Source organism: Catharus ustulatus, chromosome 15 (genome assembly GCF_009819885.2).
Source record: "Catharus ustulatus isolate bCatUst1 chromosome 15, bCatUst1.pri.v2, whole genome shotgun sequence".
Lineage (NCBI taxonomy): Eukaryota > Metazoa > Chordata > Aves > Passeriformes > Turdidae > Catharus > Catharus ustulatus.
This window is the reverse complement of record NC_046235.1, coordinates 264,670-287,380: the sequence shown is the minus strand read 5'-3', so window position 1 is coordinate 287,380 and position 22,711 is coordinate 264,670. Positions and strand designations below refer to the sequence as shown.

Here is a 22,711-nt window from a genome sequence, read left to right as displayed (position 1 = left end):
CACTGCAGGTGGCACTGGCACCAAACCTGACACCAACCCTGTCACTGCAGGTGGCACTGACAAGAGCCCTGTCACTGCAGGTGGCACTGACACCTACCCTGATACCCACCCTGTCACTGTGGGTGGCACTGACGCCAATCCTGACACCCACCCTGTCACTGCAGGTGGCACTGATCCCCGCCCTGTCACTGTGGGTGGCACTGACACCAAACCTGACACCCACCCTGTCACTGCAGGTGGCACTGATCCCCGCCCTGTCACTGCAGGTGGCACTGACACCAACCCCTCAACCCCACCCTGTCACTGCAGGTGGCACTGACACCCATCCCTCACACCAACCCTGTCACTCTGGGTGGCACTGACAGGAGCCCTGTCACTGTGGGTGGCACTGACACCAACTCTGACACCCACCCTGTCAGTGTCAGAGCTGTGGCCCTGCTCGCTCAGAGCACAGATTGCTCTGTGTGTTCTTTCTGCTACATTTGCTTCACATTTTCTATTCTATTAAATCCAGGGATCAATAATTGTGTGTCAATCCAAAACAAGTTACCAATTAATATCCAACAAAATTACCAGCTCCATCCCAGCTCCATCCCTGCTCCATCCCTGCTCCATCCCAGCTCCATCCCTGCTCCATCCCTGCTCCATCCCTGCTCCATCCCTTCTCCATCCCTGCTCCATCCCTGCTCCATCCCTGCTCCATCCCTGCTCCATCCCTTCTCCACTGCAGCTCCATCCCTGCTCCATCCCTTCTCTATCCCAGCTCCATACCTGCTCCATCCCTTCTCCATCCCTGCTCCTTCCCGAGGGAGCTCCAAGCCCAGCGCAGTGCAGGGCCTGGCTGCTGCACCAGGAACACGAGGAACTGCTTTAAATGTTTTTTTGCCACTCTGTACTCAATGGGGGCAATCAATTGAGATAAGCTACTGAAAAAATTCCATCAGCCGCTATGTAATAACTCCAGTTTAATAATCATTGAACACTGTTGTAGCCAAAGTACTACAGCCTTAAATCAAAGATCACTTCATATCATGAGGTCTTGAGGGACAATTTTGCCTAAGAGTATATGTGGCATGCTTAGATATTAGCATAAAACTACAGTCACTGCAGTTATTTTCAATACAAAAGGTTGTCTACAAATCAAAATTAAATCCCCTTCACTTTATTCAGAGTAAATGGCTGCATAAGGATGCAAACAAATTAACTGAAAGCTTGAAAGTCAAGTTCTCAATTACTATTTAACAGCAACTTTACTATATTTGAATACAATTTACTGTATACTTAGCTGTTTTAAAATGGAATCCAATACTGTATAATAAAAGTCCAAATAGCACAACAAATGATTTATGGTGATGCATATGTACAAATACTTGGGTCTGAATAGTGCTGTTTCTGGGTATATTGCTAACTACTGTACCAGCCGAATGTCTAATAAATCATTCATGAAAAGCCAAAGTACACAATTTGCTGTGCTGCTGCTCAAAATCTGCCTGGCTCTGAAGGCCTGCTGACACAAAGGCTTCAGGGGAGCTCTTACTCCAGCTTCTGAAAGTTGAGAACTCTCACTTAAAGGAAGGCATTTCTATAGACACAGGGAAGGAGATAAAACTGGAAAAGTTCTAAATAGTAGGCTTTACAATTATGGAACAAAACCAGGAGTTCATCACTTTAAATACTGTCAAAAACACATGATTACTTTGCTGACCATCCATTAATTAGTAATGTTATGAAGTAGCACCACACCTGTATGTGTAAAAATAAAAACATCTGCAGTATCAGAGAGGAACAGATCTATAACATCATCTGTGCAACAATGATGAAGTGCTCTATGCAGAGTGTTCTATTTGCAGCAGTGATTCATGGTGCTGGGCAAAAAACTGCTGACACGCTGAGAAGATATTTTCCCGTAAAAGGTTGAAGTCCTTAAGCAGCAAAAAACACCAACGTCCATCATCTTTAAACTCTATTGATTTCTGGTGAAGATTTAAAAGGCTGTTTACTTATTTCCCATCATTTCTGTCGGAGCTGTAACAATTCTCTTCCCACTGAATAAACCTCTCATGATCCTCTTGGTGATTAAGGTCAGACAAAATGTCAAACTCCTAATGCTAAGTGCTTTCACATTAAAAATTAATACCAAATCACCAAGTAAAATCCAAACAAGAAGTCAGACATGTAAACAGAACACAATGAGGGCAATACTGACCATGACAAAAAAGAGCTGTAATGCATACATGAAAAAACACTTGGCAACAGGTAAGAGCACATTCTTTCACTTTTGCATCTTTAACCCCCTCCCTTATCTCAAGAGTTATTGTACTACGTTTGAGACAATCCTTTTAAAAATCCTTTTTCCATTAAAGCTCACAGTCACCTCCTCTATTTACCCCCAAATGCCATTTACTATATGACTGAAGTATTACAAAGATTGTTTTTATTCCATTCTGAACTTCATCTAGGAAGAGAGGATTATTTTTACAGCCGCTGCTGAATACAAAGCCAGTACACAGGTAACAAAAATACATCATAACCACCCTCTAAATCAAGCTGAAACTTATTGTTAATTATCTATGCAGGTCTTTAAATCATTGAGCATATACATTCATGAATAGAGTAATGCAGAACACAGTCCTGGAAGAGGCTTCCCAGGGCTTTTTATCCAGACTGCTTCTGCTCCAGGCAACCAGACCATATTAGTTCATTCATAAATGTAGCAAGTACAATCCTAAAACTAACTACTTTCTTCAGCCTTTCAAACAGTTACTCATACCCCTGATGGAACCAACAAGTGCAGAACCGAATATGTAGTAAGTACAGAACAAATCACAAAGGTACATCTCAAATAAAGTACCAGGGCAAGTGGAAACACTGGTTTTGTGTAATTTATTCCAGCAGGTTACCTTTAAGGGGTTGGTCCACCTTGCCAATTGACCTACAAATGATTGCTCTAGTTTAGAATGCATGAACACAAATGGGAGATTCACAGGTGCCAGCGTGGGGAAAGGATCTCTGTACTGCTTGGGTTCTGAACGGCCAGAGCTGGGCCATGGGTACAGAAAGGTCAAAGTCACTGCACTGAGAGGTGCCAGGAGGTGTGGCAGGAACCAGGACAGTGATTCTGTAATAGGCTTTAGTATCAAGCTAGGAATATCAACAACATGCAGTTGGTTTCCACCACAGATCATTAAAAAACCACAAAATGCAGTAAAACCAAGTTGTTACTCTTCTAATTAATAATTATCTGGTTAGCTTTCAAATCCAAATTACTACAAAGGAATTAGGAGTTCTTTGTTATATGCAAACATTGGTGCCAGGTCAGGCTCACAGTGCCAGGTAAGGCTCACAGAACCAGGTCAGGTTCAAGGTGCCAGGTCAGGCTCGATGTGCCAGGTCAGGTTCACGGTGCCAGGTCAGGCTCACGGTGCCGGGTCAGGCTCACGGTGCCAGGTCAGGCTCAATGTGCCAGGTCAGGCTCACGGTGCCAGGTCAGGTTCACGGTGCCAGGTCAGGCTCAGTGTGCCAGGTCAGGCTCAATGTGCCAGGTCAGGCTCACGGTGCCAGGTCAGGCTCAATGTGCCAGGTCAGGCTCACGGTGCCAGGTCAGGCTCAGTGTGCCAGGTCAGGCTCAGTGTGCCAGGTCAGGCTCAAGGTGCCTGGTCTGGCTCAAGGCACCAATTCCTGCTCAGGAGGCTCCAGTCCCCAGGTCTGGGCACTCCTACATCCAGTAACTCTACAGACAAAACTAAAGATATTCCTCATCTCTTCCCTGAATTTCCAGTTATCTGCAGTTTCCTACAGTAAGGAAAACTAAAGTAAAAAATTGTCAAAATGAAAACTTCATGTGTGAGGAGAAACAATAAACCAGATCAATTTCTGAGTTTATAAGCCCAAGATTAATCACAAATGAATATAATTAAGAACACCCAAATTACTCTTCACTAATGTCTTGCTTTCCACATTTACTCAGCTTCAAACAACAGCCCTCTCATGTACATTTTATATTAAAATCTTGTAAAGCTTCTACAGATGTTTTGAAAATTATTTTTTCCAAAGAAAAGATAAAATTATTTACCTTAAATTAACTGGATGCCTTTAAGAGCAAGTCTTCATAGTCTGAGAGTGCAGATTCTCACCTGACACAATTAAGTGTGCGCTTGGACTGTGTTTGTGGTTTATGTTATCCATGGACAACCTCACGGGCTGGGATCCCACGAAGATGTGTTACTCAATGATTTATGTTTAGTTTGACTCCATCTCTGAGGAAAAGAAAGGTTTTTCCTTCATATATTTCTTTCAAATATTCCAGTGTTGTACCACTTCTCTGTATTTTTGAGAAAAAGTTATTGTTCCTCACATATAAAGATCCTTCCATGTCAAAAATCTGTTCACCATTTGAATATTTCTCTAATAGAAATGTATTTTTAAGAAAAGAGTGGATCATGAGCATTACAAAACTGTTAAAACTGTTTAAGTTATATATTCTAATTAGTTTGGCAGAGCTAATACAAATTATGTTTACAGACTAACAATAATAAAATTGAAGTACTAGTTAAATATGTAAAATAATTAAAGGAATCATTTTTAGCCTGGCATAATTAGCTAATCCACTTTACAAGCACTTATTAAAATGAATTTACATGTTATATTCCATAGGTAGTTACACAATAGTGTTTATACAGGAAAAATATAATGAACCAAACTCTTTGTATCCAGCTCTCCACAATTAAAACGAAGACTCCCCAAGTAATATCAATCTAGAAGAGACTAATTAAGTTTGGTTTGATAACCATTCATTTCTTCTATTGCCTCTGAGCAAATTGTTTATTAGAGAAAGTTATTTTACACAAATCAAATCAAACTGGGTAAACCATTATATTTGAGAGAAACCTTAGCCATCAGTCAATTAATCCATCATTTTCTCCAGACACTTTTGTTTAACGAGCAGATCATATTATCAACAATTTAGATATCCTATGATTCAATTATGACAGAAAATTTATTGACAGTTTCTCTAATACTTTTGTTATGAATAAATATTAAATGTTCTCCACTTTTGATGAGCAAACCAAATGCAATCGTGTTAAATCTAATAGTCAAAACCTGAGTGATACTTCCAAATGAAATGTTTTTAAAAATATTTTAAACCAAAATTGGATTGTTAAAAAGAGTGATCAAACATACCTCACAATTTCTGAGAAATGAGCCAATTATCTGATTTCTACTGATTAAATGAGAGCATATCTATGTAAGTATTGCCAAACATACATGAAGAGATTTAACACAAATTAAAATGAATACATAAGGCACTATTATGTAAAATTATTATTATTATTATTATTATTACCATTATTATGTAAAAATGGTATCAACATCATAAAGTTAGAGACACTTTCTGCAACTACATGAAAGATCTGCCTAAAAGTTAATAGAAATATATTCTTCAAAGCTAACAGCAGAACAGGTTTGCTGTGGTAATCATGTCTATTAAAAACCCAGCTGGTGAGATGTTTATAATTACAGCTCTCTTCAACTCAAGAAAAGAACATTGCCTAGCAGTGATGACTCCAGAACACTCAGACTCCCTGACAGACCTCTCTCTCTGAAGAAAGCAGAGCTCATGGAGCACTGACAAACCAATTCCTGATGAAAGGACAAAGGGGAAGCTCTCTGCAAACCAAGGGCCATTACGGAGATAATGGAATCACACAATCTTCTACCGGAGCACTATCACCACATTATCATGACTGCACTGCAAAGGGCTTTCCTGGACCCAAGAAAGCTCCTTGGCCAGTGCGGGGAGCTGCAGGAGGGCTCCAGCTGCAGGAGGGCTCCAGCTGCAGGGGGGATCCAGCTGCAGGAGGGTTCCAACTGCAGGGGGATCCAGCTGCAGGAGGGTTCCAACTGCAGGAGGGTTCCAACTGCAGGGGGATCCAGCTGCAGGAGAGATCCAGCTGCAGGGGGGGATCCAGCTGCAGGAGGGTTCCAGCTGCAGGAGGGCTCCAGATGCAGATCCCTGGGCCCATTAGAGAGGCACTCACAGCAAACCCAGACAAAAGCTCTGCTGTTTCTCCAGGTCTGACATATTCTACTGGTGAGAAGCAGCATTTTGTGTTTAGAGTGCTTATCAGCAATATGTTTTGAGCATTTCCCAGCCTGGAATGCTCATATTGTAGATCCTAGTTAAAAATATTATTATACATGTGTGTTGTCAAACATTTATACAGTACAACAAAACAGTAATTTCCTCCCCTGTCCTTACCTCCTATTTGGATTGGTGCATAATGATGTATTGTGGTTTACAGACATTGCCTCTACTTTCAGAACTGAAATGAAATGTGAATTCATGCCAAATGGATGCCAAAGAAAGGTCAAATGTACTTTATTAAAAAGCATGGGTTTCCAAAAGCCCTGGCCAACGTGAATGCACATTGAGTTGTTCGCTGCCTCTCAGTAATTGAGTACTCTACACTGATGCTTTCACTAGTCCCCATTAAAAACTCCAGAAGCTTTCATGAAAAAATACGGAATATCACTGATTAAAACTGGAATTCTCAGGTACATAGCAGTACATCAACTTACAGAAATTTTTGAACAACTGACAGAAGTTTTGACTGTGTTACCTTTTTCAGCAACCTCTGCCTGTAGGTAGCCAAGCCCTAAGGACTCTGTTCTCCCAAAGGTTTACAGCCCTTGATCTTGCAAAAATCCAGCCAAACAGAACTGACAGAAACAACATGTTCCTACCTTATTAAAATATGGAAGTTACCACATTTTGCTGTAATATTCTAAAAACTCCAGAAGAGAAGAATCAAATATTGATGGAAGATGGCACAGACAGCACAAATTTAGAAGGGTATGAGGGTTCGGATCCTTCTGAGGAGGCAGGTATAAAGGATGAAGGATGCTGACATCTCTTTGTCACCATAACAGACCTTTATGTCTTTTTCAGAGCCCACCTCTGAAATCTCTCAGGAGTGTGAAGAGATGCTTCCCTCTCTGAGTGTCTCATGGCCAGAAGCCCTAAGTTCAATATTCTAATATACAACATACATACATAGCTGGAGAAATAACACCATGAATATATCCTGTGCATGCTGGTGTTGTACTGTAAAGCCCCTGGTTCTGTCACAAGAGATTGCTCAATTCCCCAAGTCGAAATTCAGTGTGTTCTCTCATCTTTTAAAATGAAGGTATTGTAAATCCTTCCACTATAGCTCCCAAAATTCCTGATGTATGCTTTGTGTGTTTGGAGAGCTTCTATCTCATTTAACATCTGACCACTGCTGATACAGATTTCCTTCCCTGCCTCTGTCCAGCATCAGCCCACGTGTGCAGAGCCATGGTCTGCTTTCCCCCAGAGCTGCAAATCCACCTCTGGAGCTGAAAGCTGCAGTGCAGCTCCTCTGGTTTCAATGCTTACATCTGAAACTGGGCCTTTGTGGAACACAAAAAGTGTGTGATTCATGAAATAAGGAAACAGTAACTCGATCATAACAAATATATTTGACCTTTAAAGCAGTAACAACAGACATTAAAAACACTCACGCTTTCCTTTGCTGCCAAGCTTATTTTCCTCATAAGTTGTGCCCCATTATGCTACAATAATCCTTCATTACTCCAGCCCAATAATGCACAGTCTATCGTCTACCTATAGTTGTCTGGTGTCTATTTAGTTTTATAGCAAGCAAGCAATTTGAGAATACGGTAATAAAGGCTCAATCACAGTAATGATGTATGATGGGCTGTAATTTCTGTGTGCTAATGGTTTACAAACAGTATCCCAATGATGACGGGAATCTCATTGATTCATTACATGAGTGCAATAATACCAAAATAACTTACTATAGATCACTGTTCACTCATGCACATTCTGATAACAACCTCTATATATTTCTATATACAGATATACAGAAATAAAATTAGTATTAGTCTTTCCACATAAAAGTTCACACGGCACAAAACATTTTGTGTTGAGCTCCCTAAATCAATGTTTAAAGTTGAAATTACTGCATTGAACAGGTTCTTTGAAAAGCAACCCATTGATTTTAATCTGCTTGAAGCAATCAATTACTCCCTGTCCTCTTTATTCCAAACTGTAATGAAAACTAAACTGCGTTGTCTTGAAAACTAAATGTGAAGATGATCATAAACAGAATTTAAACTCCATGGATTATTCATATCTACCCATTTAGATTTGCCATTTCCATTATGAGTACATTTGCCATGAGCATTTAATGGACATCTAAAAGGGAATTCATTAAAGCAGGAGCTGTTGGCAGCACTTATGGGCTTCAGACTGCTTTATGTTTGCCTTTAATAGCTCACTATTATAAAAGTGATATATTGTGTTCATCCCATTAGTAGTTTGCAGAAAGGTCTGTAAGACATAACAAATCCTTTTGAGTATTGTCAGAACCAAAACTAAAGCACTGGGTATTTTTTTTTCAAGCAGCATATTATGACCCCAACAAGATACCATTTTAGGTCATCTAAATTTTGATGATCTTACCCAAATAAGAATTTAACAGCCCTATAGACAGTTCAATTCTTTTTCTCAATGAAGCACATGAATTATTAATACCATCTCAAATGCACATATTTTAAAAAATTGTCATAGCTATTAGGGTTAAGTATGCTTAAAAATGAAACTGGTATTTCTCAAAAACATCTTCTCCTTTGTTTTGGGCCAAAGCAGTGCCAAGGCAAGCAGGAAGCTGATTGCCACCAAGGTGGAAACTGCAGCAGGAGTAGCCTCCACCCTCCTGCTCCCCTGGCCCTCCAGAGGTGAGCACGAGGGATGCATTGCACACAAATTCACTTATTCCACTGCAGGAGAGCAAAAGGAGAACTAAACCAAAGCTGAGCTGCAAAAGTAACCCAGGGTTGGTGACAAAAATGCCTCTCCACATCGCAGAGCAGTCCCACCTGACAGGTCTATGCACCTCTAGAAATAACTTCAAATCTTTTCAGAATCAAAGTGTTCATGGGGCAGCCTGGCAGCGCTCCTGCACTGAAATCTTTGTACAATACCAACCAAAGAATAAATTGGGTCATTTTGGTGAGTGAATTTGAGTCCTCCCAGCCCAGTCCAGCACACACAGCACAGTCTTGCTCTTTCCTTGTGCTCCCTCTGCTGAGCTCTCACACAGCCCTTATTTGTAAAGGAAACCAATCCAGGATTTTAGGGTGGAAATCTGCACTTTATCTACTCAATTGCACCTTTGTTTCACATGTGAGAACAGCAATCATCAGTCCATAAAGGTGCCTGGGAAGGTTGCTACTTGGGTTAAGTATTTTCTCAGGGAAAAAAAATTCAATGCACTGAAGTTAGTGCTGTGGGACAATTCCTGTTTATGAACACAGTCAGACAAATACATATTTCCCTTCATAACCCAAACTGACAACACTGCTCTGAGGGAAGATCCAGAAGATCATCCAGAGGACTGTTTTTGTAACGCACTAATTGCTGGTACCTAAATTCAGTTAATAAGTAATTTTGAAGGAGAGGTTCACACAAGGCCCCTTTCAGCAGTGCTGGACAGTGTACACCATGATCCCAGCACCCAAACAGAATGGTGGATAACTCACCCATACCAACAAGAATTTTCTGACCTCTTGGGATTTTACTGGATTGTTCTTTTTTTGACAGATGCACTTATGATGTGTTATTTTGCATATTCTTTTCTCTTTGAATTACAAATATGCAATAAGCAATTTCATAATTAAGTTTAACTTGAATCATAAAAACTGCTGGAGTTTAATGTTAAAGAATTATTCACTCTGCTCTGAACTCTGATGGTTAATTTACTTACTGCCAGGTCTTTTAAATTAATTCATTAAGTTACTTAAATAATGAGGATACAAGGCCAACATACAGCAACAGAACCGAGATATTTTAGATAAGTAAGTCAATGGTTAGCCTGGGCTGCTGGAGTTGTTTTTCCCCAAGATGCCCTATTTGGTATTTATTCCTGCTTGCTAAGCTGGTTTGGGAAATGCAGCACAAGTGAAAAGGTCCAGCAGTTCCAGGCTACTCAGAGAAGAGAATCTGCTTGAGGTGAAATACATGAATTTTGAAATGAAGAACATAACCAACATAAAAAATACAAACAATCTCATAAATAGAAAGTTATATTTAGTGATGTGGGCAGCCAGCATAAACAGTGTCAGAAGAATCAAGCCTGGCCATCAAAGGCAGAGCAGAGGATGGAAAAGCACAAAGCTGAAAGCTGAATCCAAATCCAGTGCTGCCAGGCAGAAAGAGGAATTCTCTTGTGTGTCTGTTAGGTACATCTGCACCAGAAAAAAAATCTCTAAGCAATGTAACAGTTCCTCAGTCCTAGGAAAACCTGAAACGAACTTGCATTCAAAATAAGATGCAAAAATCTGAAAGTCTGATTCTCTTAACATTTACTGGCAAGCAGCATTCCCTAACTATCCATTACTGAGACAGGTGACCAAATTAACCAAAGGGGTGCCCATCACTCACATGCCAGGGAAATGCAACAGGAAATTAATTTACACAAGTACTTAAAAGCCAATTACTACTATGCATATTTTTCATATAAAACAAAATGTAGCAAAAAGTCACTTCATTACAGATGCAAACATATCTGCATGTGCGGAATTACTGACAGGTGACTTTGAGTAGTTTTGCAAATGAACTGTCCACTAATTTCACAGGCAGTTTCATGTTCTGCCAGCAGAAACACTAGAATTTTTCCAAAAGCAAATCAATGCACAAACTCAGCCTCGTTCCTCTTACAAACACACTTGTGATATTATTAGGAAAGTCCTTTTCTTCTTGCCCTCTAAGCATGCAACAGGTTTCTATGTGGTTCAATTGCTGTACTAATTTGTCTGAAATGTAACTCTGAGAAAAATTCATCCTATTTGCAGCATTTTGTGACACAGTGTACCACTATTTTATCAGCATTTAGTTGTCACCACAGCTTCTCTCTCCTCCTGCCACCAGCTCAGTTTGTTCTGGGCACTTGCTATTGGAAAAACAGTATTCTCTCCCACATCACAAATTACACTCACATCCAAATAACACAATAATATATTTGCCAAACACTTAAATCATCTATAATTTGGAGTGGAAGTAGGATTAGATTTTAAGTCGGCAAGTGATGGAATCAATTCAGAAATGTTTAAATATTAGTTTACAAATATTGCTTATAGCTTAATAGCATCACAGGCATAGCTTCACACGGATATTGGCTCTAGACAGTAATTATACCTTCAGCCTAATGTTGCAGTTAATGGACATACACATTTCAGTGATAATTGCAATCCATGAACATGATAATGTGCCTTTATTAGCAGCTACAAAATAAAGCTCAGCTACAGCCAAGTGAAGAACTGAACTGTGCTTATTATTTATTTTTAGTATAGCCTGATTGGTGTTATAAAATTCTAAAATAAAATAGCATAACTCTTACACCAGTGTTGGAATTGCAAACATGTGAGTAAGGAATATGTCTACAATGATTGAGGCAGGTTTAGCTGTCATGAGCAAGGAGTCTGGAGGTCACAAGTGAGAGAGGCAAAGGTGTAAGGGACAGAGCAGCAAATAAACTGCTCCTCAGGGGGAGAAAAGAAAAGCAGGTTTTAAGGACTGCAATGTTTTAAACATCACTGTAAGAGAAGGAGGAAGGCAGGAGTAGATCATATATAATCCAAGAAAAGAGAAAGCAGAATAAGAATTCCCTAAGCAAATGTAGAAGGTAAATGCTGCACAGTCCAGGAAGAAAAGCATCAATTCACACGTAAAACAACCAGACAAAAAGTGACAGAACTGAAGACAGGTGGAATGAAGAACACTTTACAACTCAGCCTGGTGAGAACCCCGTGTTTATGATTCCACAAAGATCTGAGGGTCTCTATGTCCTGATGGTGTGTTTGAATTTCCAGAATTTCCTGATAATGGAGAAATTCAATAAAGAAATTTCCAAAAGCAGTTAAAGGACAGACATTGTGATTTAAAACTTACCAAGGTTTTGTTCCTAAGAACGACTTATTTTGGTTTGCCTTCTATATAATTCAGCATGGGCTGGTAAGGGAATTTGGATTGTTCATGACCAGCCCTGCTCTGCGCTTCCCTGCCATCCTGCAGTGGCAAAGCACAGAGCTCTGAGCCTGCTGGAGCCCAGAGCTGTGCGGAGCTGTCCCTGCTGCAGCCCAGAGCTGTGCGGAGCTGTCCCTGCTGGAGCCCAGAGCTGTGCGGAGCTGTCCCTGCTGCAGCCCAGAGCTGTGCGGGGCTGTCCCTGCTGGAGCCCAGAGCTGTGCGGGGCTGTCCCTGCTGGAGCCCAGAGCTGTGCGGGGCTGTCCCTGCTGCTGGAGCCCAGAGCTGTGCGGGGCTGTCCCTGCTGGAGCCCAGAGCTGTGCGGGGCTGTCCCTGCTGTACTCACCGTAGTGTGCAGATCTCTGGGTGTTTGAGAGGAGGGAATGGAGCAGCAACTGCTGGAGCTTCCATCAGCACCGCAGGGCCCAGCAAAGCCAACCTCGAGTCACTTTTCCTATGAAAACTGCAGGGACAGTGGATGAGAACAGTGGGGGAGCTAGGAAACAGTAAAAATGAAATTTGGCCCAGTGAAGGGAAAAATACCAGTGACAATATTTTTCCTCTGAAACAATTGTTTTTTATTCTTCTTGGAATATGCCACAGAAATAAGTTGTATCCAATTCTCACAGTGATATTTCCTTAACAAACTCTAAATGTTAAACTTAAATGAGAGGCATTTCATGCAATCTGAAATATATTCAGTTCAATTAAAAATAATTGATGCATAGTGAAATAATTCCTCCCAAAGCTGCTGTAAGATCTTCAAAAAATAAAGCTACTTAATAATTTTCATCTCCTACAGGCTAGAGAGAAGCATTATTGCATATTAAAAATTGGAGTGTGGTTTTCCCAGAGGTAAAAGAAAGTTATTAAAACAACCTATTTATTGTTGATATAACTATCCATTTGTGCTACACAAAAAGTAACAATTTCAGTACATTAAAAGAAAAGCTAATTAAGGCATAATTAGTATTTTCTATGTTTTGATAATTAAGGGTTAGTTGGCTATTTCTTTTCAAATTTCTATTTGAGGTAACCCCAACCATGTCTTTAATGAGCTGCTAACACTATTGAATCCCTGATGGCTGAGGAGTTTAGTGACCACTACTACATTACTATCATTTATCACTGCCTCTTTACGTATAAATTAAAGTAGCCCTGTAGCTATGTTGATCTACTTTATATCAATTTCTTCATCCATATCGGCTGAATATGTATGGCATTAACCTCATTTACTAGTTTGGAAAAGCTGAATTAAAATGAGATCTAATTTCTAGTGCACAGAACAATTTCAAAACTGCCTGCTAATTCCCAGCATCTGTCAGTGCTGGATCTTCACCTCGTGGTAATGAAATAAAACAGTGTATGTATTTTACAGCCAGGAAAGGATAATCATTCATAAGGGTTAAGATATCATTAATCATGGAGATGCCAGGGCCCAGAGCTTCTGCTGAACCACTCACAGCTCAAGGATCCCTCTGAAGGCAGCGGGGCTGCTGCAGAGCGCTGCTCTCTATTGCACAGGGGAAAAGTGGGCACACCTGCACAATAAATGCATTTCTCCTTTTTGCTAGGTCATGCTTTGTGTCTGCAGGTAGTGTAATCAAAGGGATACACACACACTGAAGAAATCTCAAAGTAACAAGCCAAGAGAACAGCCTTCCAGGTGAGAGGACCAGCCTGTGTTCAGTGCTTGGGTGACACCTGGCTATGCACACCTCTGGCTTTCTGTGCTGCAAACACAATCCAGCAAGAAAGGTATCTCCTTCCTCCCCTCTAAATGCACTGCAGTCTGAATTCTAAACCCTTGAGATACTTTTTTTAGGATAATGCAGATGTGCCAAGTCCAAAAGTGCAGGTTCCCCTCCGGTGCCAGGGCTGGCTGCATCTCTCCCTGTGTAGGTGAGGCTGTTCCCCAGAAATGCTGAGCCAGGATTTGCTCTCCAGCTCCCCCACCGTACTCCCCCATCACTGCTGTTTAAAACTGGGGCAAAATAAAAGCACAACTCACTGGAACACCCCATTGCCAGCGATCTTCACTTGCAGAGGGCTCCCTCAGACTGCAGCACCCGGGATAAATTCACCACCCCAGGACTTTGCTGAACTCATCCCGGGCTATTGCCGGCTGAGCAAGATCCAGCAGGAACCGCCGTTCATCTCCTCAGAGCAAAGAGCTTCCCTGAGCGCAGTTCAATAACAAACCTACTCTGAACAGGCAGAACAAACACGGTCCCTGCACACACAGCTGTCTGATGGGATGGTGGTGACACATACAGACATGCACAGACAGACATGTACAGACAGACATGTACAGACATGTACAGACAGACATGCACAGACAGACATGCACAGACATGCACAGACACGTGCAGACACATACAGATATGTACAGACAGACATGTACAAAGAGACATGTACAGACATTCACAGACATTCACAGACAACCACAAACATTCACAGACAACCACAAACATTCACAGACCGCCTTGCTTGCCCCCGCCCAGTTCCAGTCCAGCAGCACCGCGCTCTGGGCTCAGCACGGCGGTACCGGCACAGAATGGGAACATCCCCAGGCAGAGAATGGGAACATCCCCGGGCACAGAATGGGAACATCCCAGGGCACAGAACGGGAACATCACCAGGCACAGAATAGGAACATCCCCAGGCACAGAACGGAACATCCCAGGGCACAGAACAGGAACATCCCAGGGCACAGAATGGGAACATCACCAGGCACAGAACGGGAACATCCCCAGGCACAGAATGGGAACATCCCCAGCACAGAACAGGAACATCCCAGGGCACAGAACAGGAGCATCCCAGGGCACAGAACGGGAACATTCTCGGGCACAGAACGGGGACATCGCCAGACACAGAACAGGAACATCCCAGGGCACAGAACAGGAGCATCCCAGGGCACAGAACGGGAACATTCTCGGGCACAGAACGGGGACATCACCGGGCACAGAACGGGAATATCCTCGGGCACAGAACAGGAACATCACTGGACACAGAACGGGAACATAATCGAGACCCCCCTGGGAACCACGGTAGCCTCTTTGTGGGCTCCTTCCTCTCTGCACTGAACGATTCTGTTTCAATCACAACGTATTTAACGACTAAAAGCATTCCCCCAGAAAAACAAGACGCAAAGGAACCAACAATTTGCATCTCTACGCCTGTATTTTTCAAGAACACACTTCCAGAATAACTCTTAATGCAACCTGTGAGAAAAACCTCCAACCAAAGTAATCTCCTTTTTACAATCACTGTGCCAATGTAGATGTGGAAACGAGGCTGTTACAAGTGCCACAATTCCCGGGTATGCAGTCACCTTAAACTTGTTTCGAATTAATGATTCTTAGTGAGCTGAAGAAATTTCAGTAACTGCCTTCGCTCAGTTGCATTTCCTTTGATACATTAATGGGTAAGATTTACCAGTTTTACTGGCCCCTGGCAATACCTCATGGCCAGTTAGGGGCACCCCAGGCAAGCCCTGCCCATCCCAGGCTGCTGCTCCAGCCTGTCCCGGGAGAATCAGGGATAGCTGCACAATGAGCTGCTCCAGGGATGGCTACAAACCTCTCCTGCTGCCCTCCAAGGGCAAATGTCTGCGTAGCAGCACTGCTTTTCTAGACAACTCTCTTCCTTCTGCCCTGGCAGCATCCAAACCAGCAATACACCACAGAACAGGACACTGAAAAGCAAGTCATGCCAGCATTAAAACAAAACATGTACTGATAGACAATTGATAGACCAGTATTAACAGTCCTGTAGAGCACCAGAGTCCAGCGCGGTAACAAACAGAAATGTAATATGTATATATTCTTTCAAAGGTCTGTCTGTTCCAAAGACAATATCTTGGTGCATTATATTACTGGACTGGCTATGGCACTACAGTATTACAGTATCGTGGAAAAAATCTCCAAGGTTTTGCTCTCCTTCCTCAGACAGCAAGTCCCAGTGGGCTGTTAATAAAAATGCATTCATTTACCTAGCCAGTTCTCTTTTTCTATAATGAGTTTGCTTTTATTACATGCACATGCTTAAGAATATGAGTTAATTACTGAACAAAATTTGTATATTCACATAGAAGACTTGTTCTACTTTCATTAGACTTTTCACCCTTCTCTAACCATTTTCTGTTTGTCTGTGTGCAAGCATATGAGCAAACAAAATCATTACAACATGGCTGAAGCATGCAAAATTTCCATTATTCATTCTGTAAATAAAACAATCCAAGCAATCCCGAATATTTTTCTGAATCGATATTAACTTAATTATTTGCTGTATGTCTGACTTTCCTGCCTGTGAGCAGAGCTGCAGAAGGTGAGGATTTACAGCGTGGGAGCAGCGTGCCATCTGCTGCTCTCGGAGCTGCTACAGCAGCACAGGCACAGCAGCGCCCAGCGCTGCCTCTGGGCTGCACAGAGCACTCCACAGCTCAGCTGGACACGTCCACAGAGGCACAAAGGGAGCTCAGCTGCCCTCACACAGCTCCTGCTGGATAAGCACAGGCTGTGCTCCAGACCCACACACCAGGGGCTGTACCAGGCCTGCTGGGACAAAACAAAAACTCGACTGCAACCTAAAGGATACTGATAGATAATGTAATCAAAGATTGGAAAAAAGTCACTTTGAAAGTGCATTTGCAATGAACTCTAGGGGTCAAGAGTGGGTCTGGAACTCGGGAACGTCCCTTGAGTGGGTTACACACCAGGTGAGAGCCCCTCCTGTCCCAGCCTGGCTCCACAGGAGCCATGGGCACAGGCCATGTATGAAATATGATTTATCACCAGTTTGACTCATGTCCACTGATGGGGTGGGGGGAAAACAGAAACAATGAACAACACAAAACTGTTTTCTTAAATTTATCCTACAGTGTTTTACCACATCCTTTCAGTACAGGTTATTTCTTTCTGTTCCAAGCGCTCTCCAATAAATCATTTGGAAACATTAGGCAGCCTTTTCCCTGTTAATTAATCATTTAACCCTCCCCATACAGTGCAGTGGCAGAGAGGCTTGTGGTCACTCCCAGCACATTGCTGAGCTGGCAAAGGGGCAGCTTGGACTTTTTTCCTACTGATGACAGAGATCCAGGTGATTAAATATAAATAATGCACTACCATTTCTGCCTGATGCTCCACCCACCCACAAATGCTTCCTCCAGCTCTCTGTAATGATGGATATAAAAATCTTGGGGTGCAATCTCCCAGCCAAGCCCTGATGTGCATGGATGGGGCCTCTCCAGGCAGTTACACCCCCATCAGGAGGACAGCAGGGGAAACAGAAACCCTCCACGTCGGATAAAGGGAAAAGAGTAATTATAATGGTTAATAAAAATAATATCAGAAATAAAAGGATAAAAGTAAAATAATATTATCATAATAAAGAGAAACTGCATTCAGAATGACAACCACTGTAGAGCCACGTTGCCTTTGAATTGCCATCAGCAGGAATTTTGCTCATGAAAATACTTGGAGCACTTTTACTTTTACGGGGTACCTCCTGTTTCTTAGCATTACACAAGTCCACCACATTTTAAAATAACAAATCAGCTTTGGCAATGGAAAGGAACACACTGCTTTAATGGAAAAGTAATTCAGTATTGTGTAAAATTCTCTTTTTAATAGAGTTGAAGTACATTTCAAACCTGAAGAGGTAAAAATATTCTGGAGATTGGGACTGTCCACCAGAAAGCAAGGAAAGAGTGCTGCACAAGTGAAGCCAAACCTCAGTCACTGTCACAATTCGTGCTAAAGATTTGCTTGAGGCTCCAACAGAATTCTTTCTCAAGATCAATTGATCTCATCTTACTGACATTCTCTTTATAACATCTACATTATGACTGTCCCCTACAGTTAAGGTGAATTAACTGCTGCTTCTTCAAAAATGCATCTTACTTCTCCCTCTTCCGTATTTAAAATGCAGAAAAGCCAAGTAATGTGAGAAATACAGTGGAAACCACATAAATGAATAACCGTCAAAAGAACAGAACTATTAAAAGAATAAATCTTGTGTACCCAGCTGTGAAAATATAACACAATATAGCAGAACCCAGCTAAAAGTTTGAAATAAAAAATTGAAATGCAAAGTAATCTAAATTGTTTAATGAACATAGCTGTTAAAATATTAACCCCTCACATGCCAAAACTCCAAAGCATCCATAGTAAGAAGGCTGATCAGATGAACATCACATGAAGTGGTTCCCTCTTTCTCCACCCAGTCATTTCCCCCCCAGCTGAGCTCAAGTGCTTTTATGGCTGAGATGTACTGGCAGGTTCATTTGGCACAGGTTGTTTGAGTTCAAATGTTGTGGTTTACAAGGAGTCTTTACCTTTGAGTTGTGCTGAAGCTGGGCTCTCACACTCTGATCCAAGGAACCACAGAATTGCCAGTTCTACTTCTTCATTTTTATCCTGGGGTAACTGGGCATCCATGAAAGGGGTCTGGAAAACTCCTGATGAAACAAACAGACATTTTCAGGGAGAATTCTCTCATGGAAGTGTATTGTCAAGCCAATCTCCTTAGGAACCCATCAGCTATTCCTGTTTACCCAAGTTTAACATTCTTCTAAGATTTTGTTTTGTTTAGATGGCTAATTACAGTAATTGACCACGATTAAACATAAACATCAACGTAATGTTTTTATAATTACTTTGTCATTTGAAATTTCCTTCAGATGTGTTTGTTATACTGTGGTGAATTTGTAAAAGCGTTTTGGCTTTTTTTTTTCTTAGAGCATCCCTTCCATATTGAAAGAAACAGAAATTGGAGAAACAGGGGTCTCAACTGCAGAAGAGCAGTCTGAGTTCCCTGGGACACTGAAGTTTTTGTACTTAGAAACCAATTTACATAAGCACCATACAATGCAGAGCCAGTTCTCACTCCCCCCCACTTCTGTCTGTGCTAAACCATCTGAACTGATGCTTTTTCTGACCTAAATCCTTACCTGGTAAATATCTCTGTATTATCGAGTTCCAAGAATTGATTTCAGTCTGTGTCAGCCAAGAAAATTTAATTAACTTTTTTAAAGGAAAATTCCTTTATTTAACCTCACGAGTTCTTCCGCTATCTATTCATTGAAATCCAAATTCCCTAGCAGATCAAAAAATTAATTCTCACTTTTTGTCATGTCTGATATATACAGTCACTGGATTAGAAGTCAGTAGCTACTTCATCTGTAAACCTGTATATTAAAACCTTTCGCTTCTAATAAAAACACAGTGGAAGATTGCTAACACCACAGAGCCCCAGGGTAGATTAGGAAGGCAAGAAACAAAGGAGAAAATGTAAGCTTTTTATCCACTTGTAAAGTTTGCATGTCCTTTTTCACGTGTTAGCTAGTGGATGGGAAAGAACAGGATCAAACATGCACAAGGATTAAGAAAGTTCTTGCCACTAGAAATTGGTCATTAACAATAATCCCCAGCTCACTGCAAAAGGAGGACTCTATTTAGCACATTTTTAAATCTAGAGCCTTCTTTTTTATTCCAAACTGTAGTCTCAAGGCTAAATTTCCAGCGGTTGACCAGCAGTTCTTCTGCACTTCTTCACCCATAATAACTAATGTAAAGGAAGTGCTGCAGAAAACAGAAACCAGAACTCACCAGGAATGACATTTACACTTGTGGAACGCACAAGTGAAAGCCCTTCACCCCTCCTGCCAAGGCTCTGGAGAGTTTACACACTGATTTACCCCAAAATGTTGGAGAGGATGGGGGAACTGCTCAAGGAAAAAAACACCTTGTCCTGATTTGGCAGTGTTGCCTTATCACAGCGGCACTTGGTTGCTCCTAGTTCAATAAAATAATCCTTCTAGCAAGCACTGAGATGGTAGGGCCCAGCAAAACTGAGATACAATTCAGAAAAACATAAAAAAAGAAGACAGGCTCAGAATTTAGACAGTCCAACCTTTACAGCAAGACACAGAAGGCAGAGGGATTGGAAAGACAGCAGAGAGACGTGGAGAAAAGAAAACTGGAATTTTTGTCTTTGAACCTTTTTGGTCAATGGAGCTTAATTGGGTACCATGTAATCGATTCAAGCACAAAATTCATCAAGTCAGAAAAATTTAAGCAAAAATTATGTGAGCAATTTAGGTTCAATAATGAAAAAACTCACCTTCTTCCAAAGAGCACACAAGCAGCAGAATGTCCTTCAGAGAGGTGTCACAGAATGAGGCAGTTGTTTCACAAGGCTTTGCTGAAGGTCTTGAATAATCAACCTAAGAAAAGTAAGGGCAGAATAAACAATGTTCCTTCCTTGCTAAACCTAGATGGAGATTTGGCAGATTAATTATTTGACACCAGGAATGAAAATTATGGCCCAGCACTAAATGCAGGTCTCATCAGGTTCCTGACTTGCCTTGTTTTTTTTCCTTCAAGGTTGTTCCTCTTTCTGGATGGACAGGTCTGAGCACTTCCTCAGGTTAGGATGTAGGCAAAGGAAAGTCATGAGCAGAGATAACAAGTTCACTTGAAGAAAGAACTGACGTGTGGTACTGACAGTCCCTGCACTAAGAGTTTCCAGTGTCTATATATATTTTTGGGCAGAGAAGAAGGCATTTCAATCCCTTCATGGCTAGGAAACACTTCTCATGAAAGGTTTTACATCATCCCTTGCAGAAGGAAAAACAAGCCACGCTTACCAGCTCCATTTCCTGAGCCTGGGAGAACCTTTCCTGTTCCACAGTGGTCACGATGCCCTGGGGGAAAGGCAGCACTGCTCACACATCAGGCCTTGTAGGTGCCAGGTTCCAGCACTACTAGAATCAGATCATATTTTGCATTTTCCAACATTTCTAAAATGAAGAGAAATTGTTAGGCTGAGATTTCCTAAGCTGTTTGGAAGGCTTTCATGCCAAATTCTATGAACATGGATGGAACTAGACCTTCAGACTTATCTCTGAAAGAAACCTCTCATCATAAATGTTAAGAAAACCCATGTGAAAACACATTCCAAGGAACTGCAGCCTAGAAATTCACTCCTACACTTTTCTCAGAGGTCTCAGAGGTCCAGTGTTCTAGCACTTGAAAGACAAGCTGCATGAAATTCAAACCATTGGGAAAAAAAAAAAGCTGTGCATGGATGAAAAAGATCAGAGGGTGCTCTCAAAAATAGAAACTACCTATCAAAAAAATTAATTTCCTTTGCTCCACAGTAGTTACAAAGCATTGGTTGAACTGAAGGATACATTCCATCACTGAGAACTTGTGTCTAAAAAGTGATGCAGGGAGCATTCAATATTCCGTGTGAGGATACAATCTCATCATTAGGGCTTAAGCTCCTTGGAGTGTTTCAAAATCAGACATGATAAGGAATTGTGCAATTAAATAATAAAATGTAGCTGTCTTCATTCAGCTATGCTAAACTTTTACAGAACAATTAAATCTGCTCCTTGTTAAAACAACTAAAGCCAACTGCCTCAAAAGTCAGTTTCTGCCCTGTCATTTGATCTGGGAAAGATCTCTGTGTACTTTCACAGCTGCAGTTTGCAGCCTCAGCTCCCCTTGGTCCAAAACATCAAGTCATCCTCGTCAATACTTCCTGCTGTTTGTCACAATCACAACTCTGAGGATCACCCAGAGTTCAACTAATGAGAGATCTGCTCTTCACCAAGGGTCTGACTTCTCCCTGTCCCCTGCTCTGCCTCTTGCAGAAAGCTGGTGAGGAGGGACAGTTTAGGGGAGCTCTCAGACAAGGGTTGCATTACTGCCCTTTCCATTCCACATTCTGAGAGCAGTCCACTGCAATGTTCCTTAGATCACATGTGCAGAAAAGGAAAATGCACCCTCCCCTTCCCCAGGCGTGGAACACTGTGTGCTGAATCTTGAGGGGGCTGGGAAAAGAACTGCAGACCTGGCTGCTAATCCCTTTCCCAATATTAAATCACACTCAGATTCACACTGGATGAAACTCAATCTGAAATCCTAATGTATATATATTTGAAACTACCATATGCTAATTATTACCTATATTAGTATTGTTTAGGGATTATTTCTTAAGTTTTTATATAAAATTTAATTCACTAGATCTATGGCTTAATTTTCTTTTCTGCAGAAAATCTTAATTTAACTAAAGAAATCTCTTAAGAAACAATATTTTACATTTAAATCACTGTTTTTAATAAACTGCACACTGAAGAGTCACACTGCAATCATTTTAATAATAAATGCAAACTCCAATTACAGTGCATTCATAAAAATAACTGCAAAATGGTGGAGAAGTGTACTTGAGTTTGTTTTTAATAAACAGGTTATTGCAACTTATCTTTTATTAAACATTCCCAAAGTAACTCCAAAAGTACATTAACTTGAACAGTATAACAAACAAAGACTGAAAAGCAAATGAGAACCTCATTGCAGGAAAAACAAGAACTGTTAACTCTGTACTTCCTCACTGAACTCCCAGGATCACCAACACGCACACAAAATGGATCATCCTGCAAGTAAATTGTCAAAGAGCTGAAATTTTGCCACTGTTTCTCATCAGAAGTTGAGAAAGGCCCAGCCTTCACACACTCATGTATCAGAAATGTGTTTCACAGGAGCTGAAGAAAAATGAAGGCATAGAGAGTAGGGCTTGACAACAAGGGCTACTATTTGCCAACCACACTATAAAGGAGTGCTCCAAAACAGAAAA

General features: G+C 41.3%; 1 protein-coding gene across 16 annotated transcripts in view; it reads right to left on the bottom strand.

Moving 5' to 3' along the window:
• The window catches only part of RANBP17 (RAN binding protein 17), a 99,386-nt gene that overhangs the window by 74,351 nt on the left and 2,324 nt on the right, over positions 1-22,711 (bottom strand). For 8 of the 16 annotated variants that reach the window (XR_006163057.1, XR_006163056.1, XR_006163052.1 and 5 more), the window contains exons 2-6: positions 20,718-20,870; positions 20,192-20,294; positions 18,405-18,527; positions 12,414-12,530; positions 4,073-4,256 (exon numbers count right to left, since the gene is read on the bottom strand). Coding sequence is in view for 2 of the 16 variants with exons in the window: in XM_042779744.1 (XP_042635678.1) it covers positions 15,700-15,764; positions 18,405-18,527; positions 20,192-20,294; positions 20,718-20,774 (348 nt within the window). In the remaining 14 variants the exon portion in view is untranslated. Of the gene's footprint in view, positions 1-950; positions 3,808-4,072; positions 4,257-10,501; positions 11,923-12,413; positions 12,531-14,511; positions 15,765-18,404; positions 18,528-20,191; positions 20,295-20,717; positions 20,871-22,711 lie in introns of those variants that run through there. The other 8 variants (XR_006163058.1, XR_006163060.1, XR_006163064.1 and 5 more) reach the window with 7 other exon arrangements.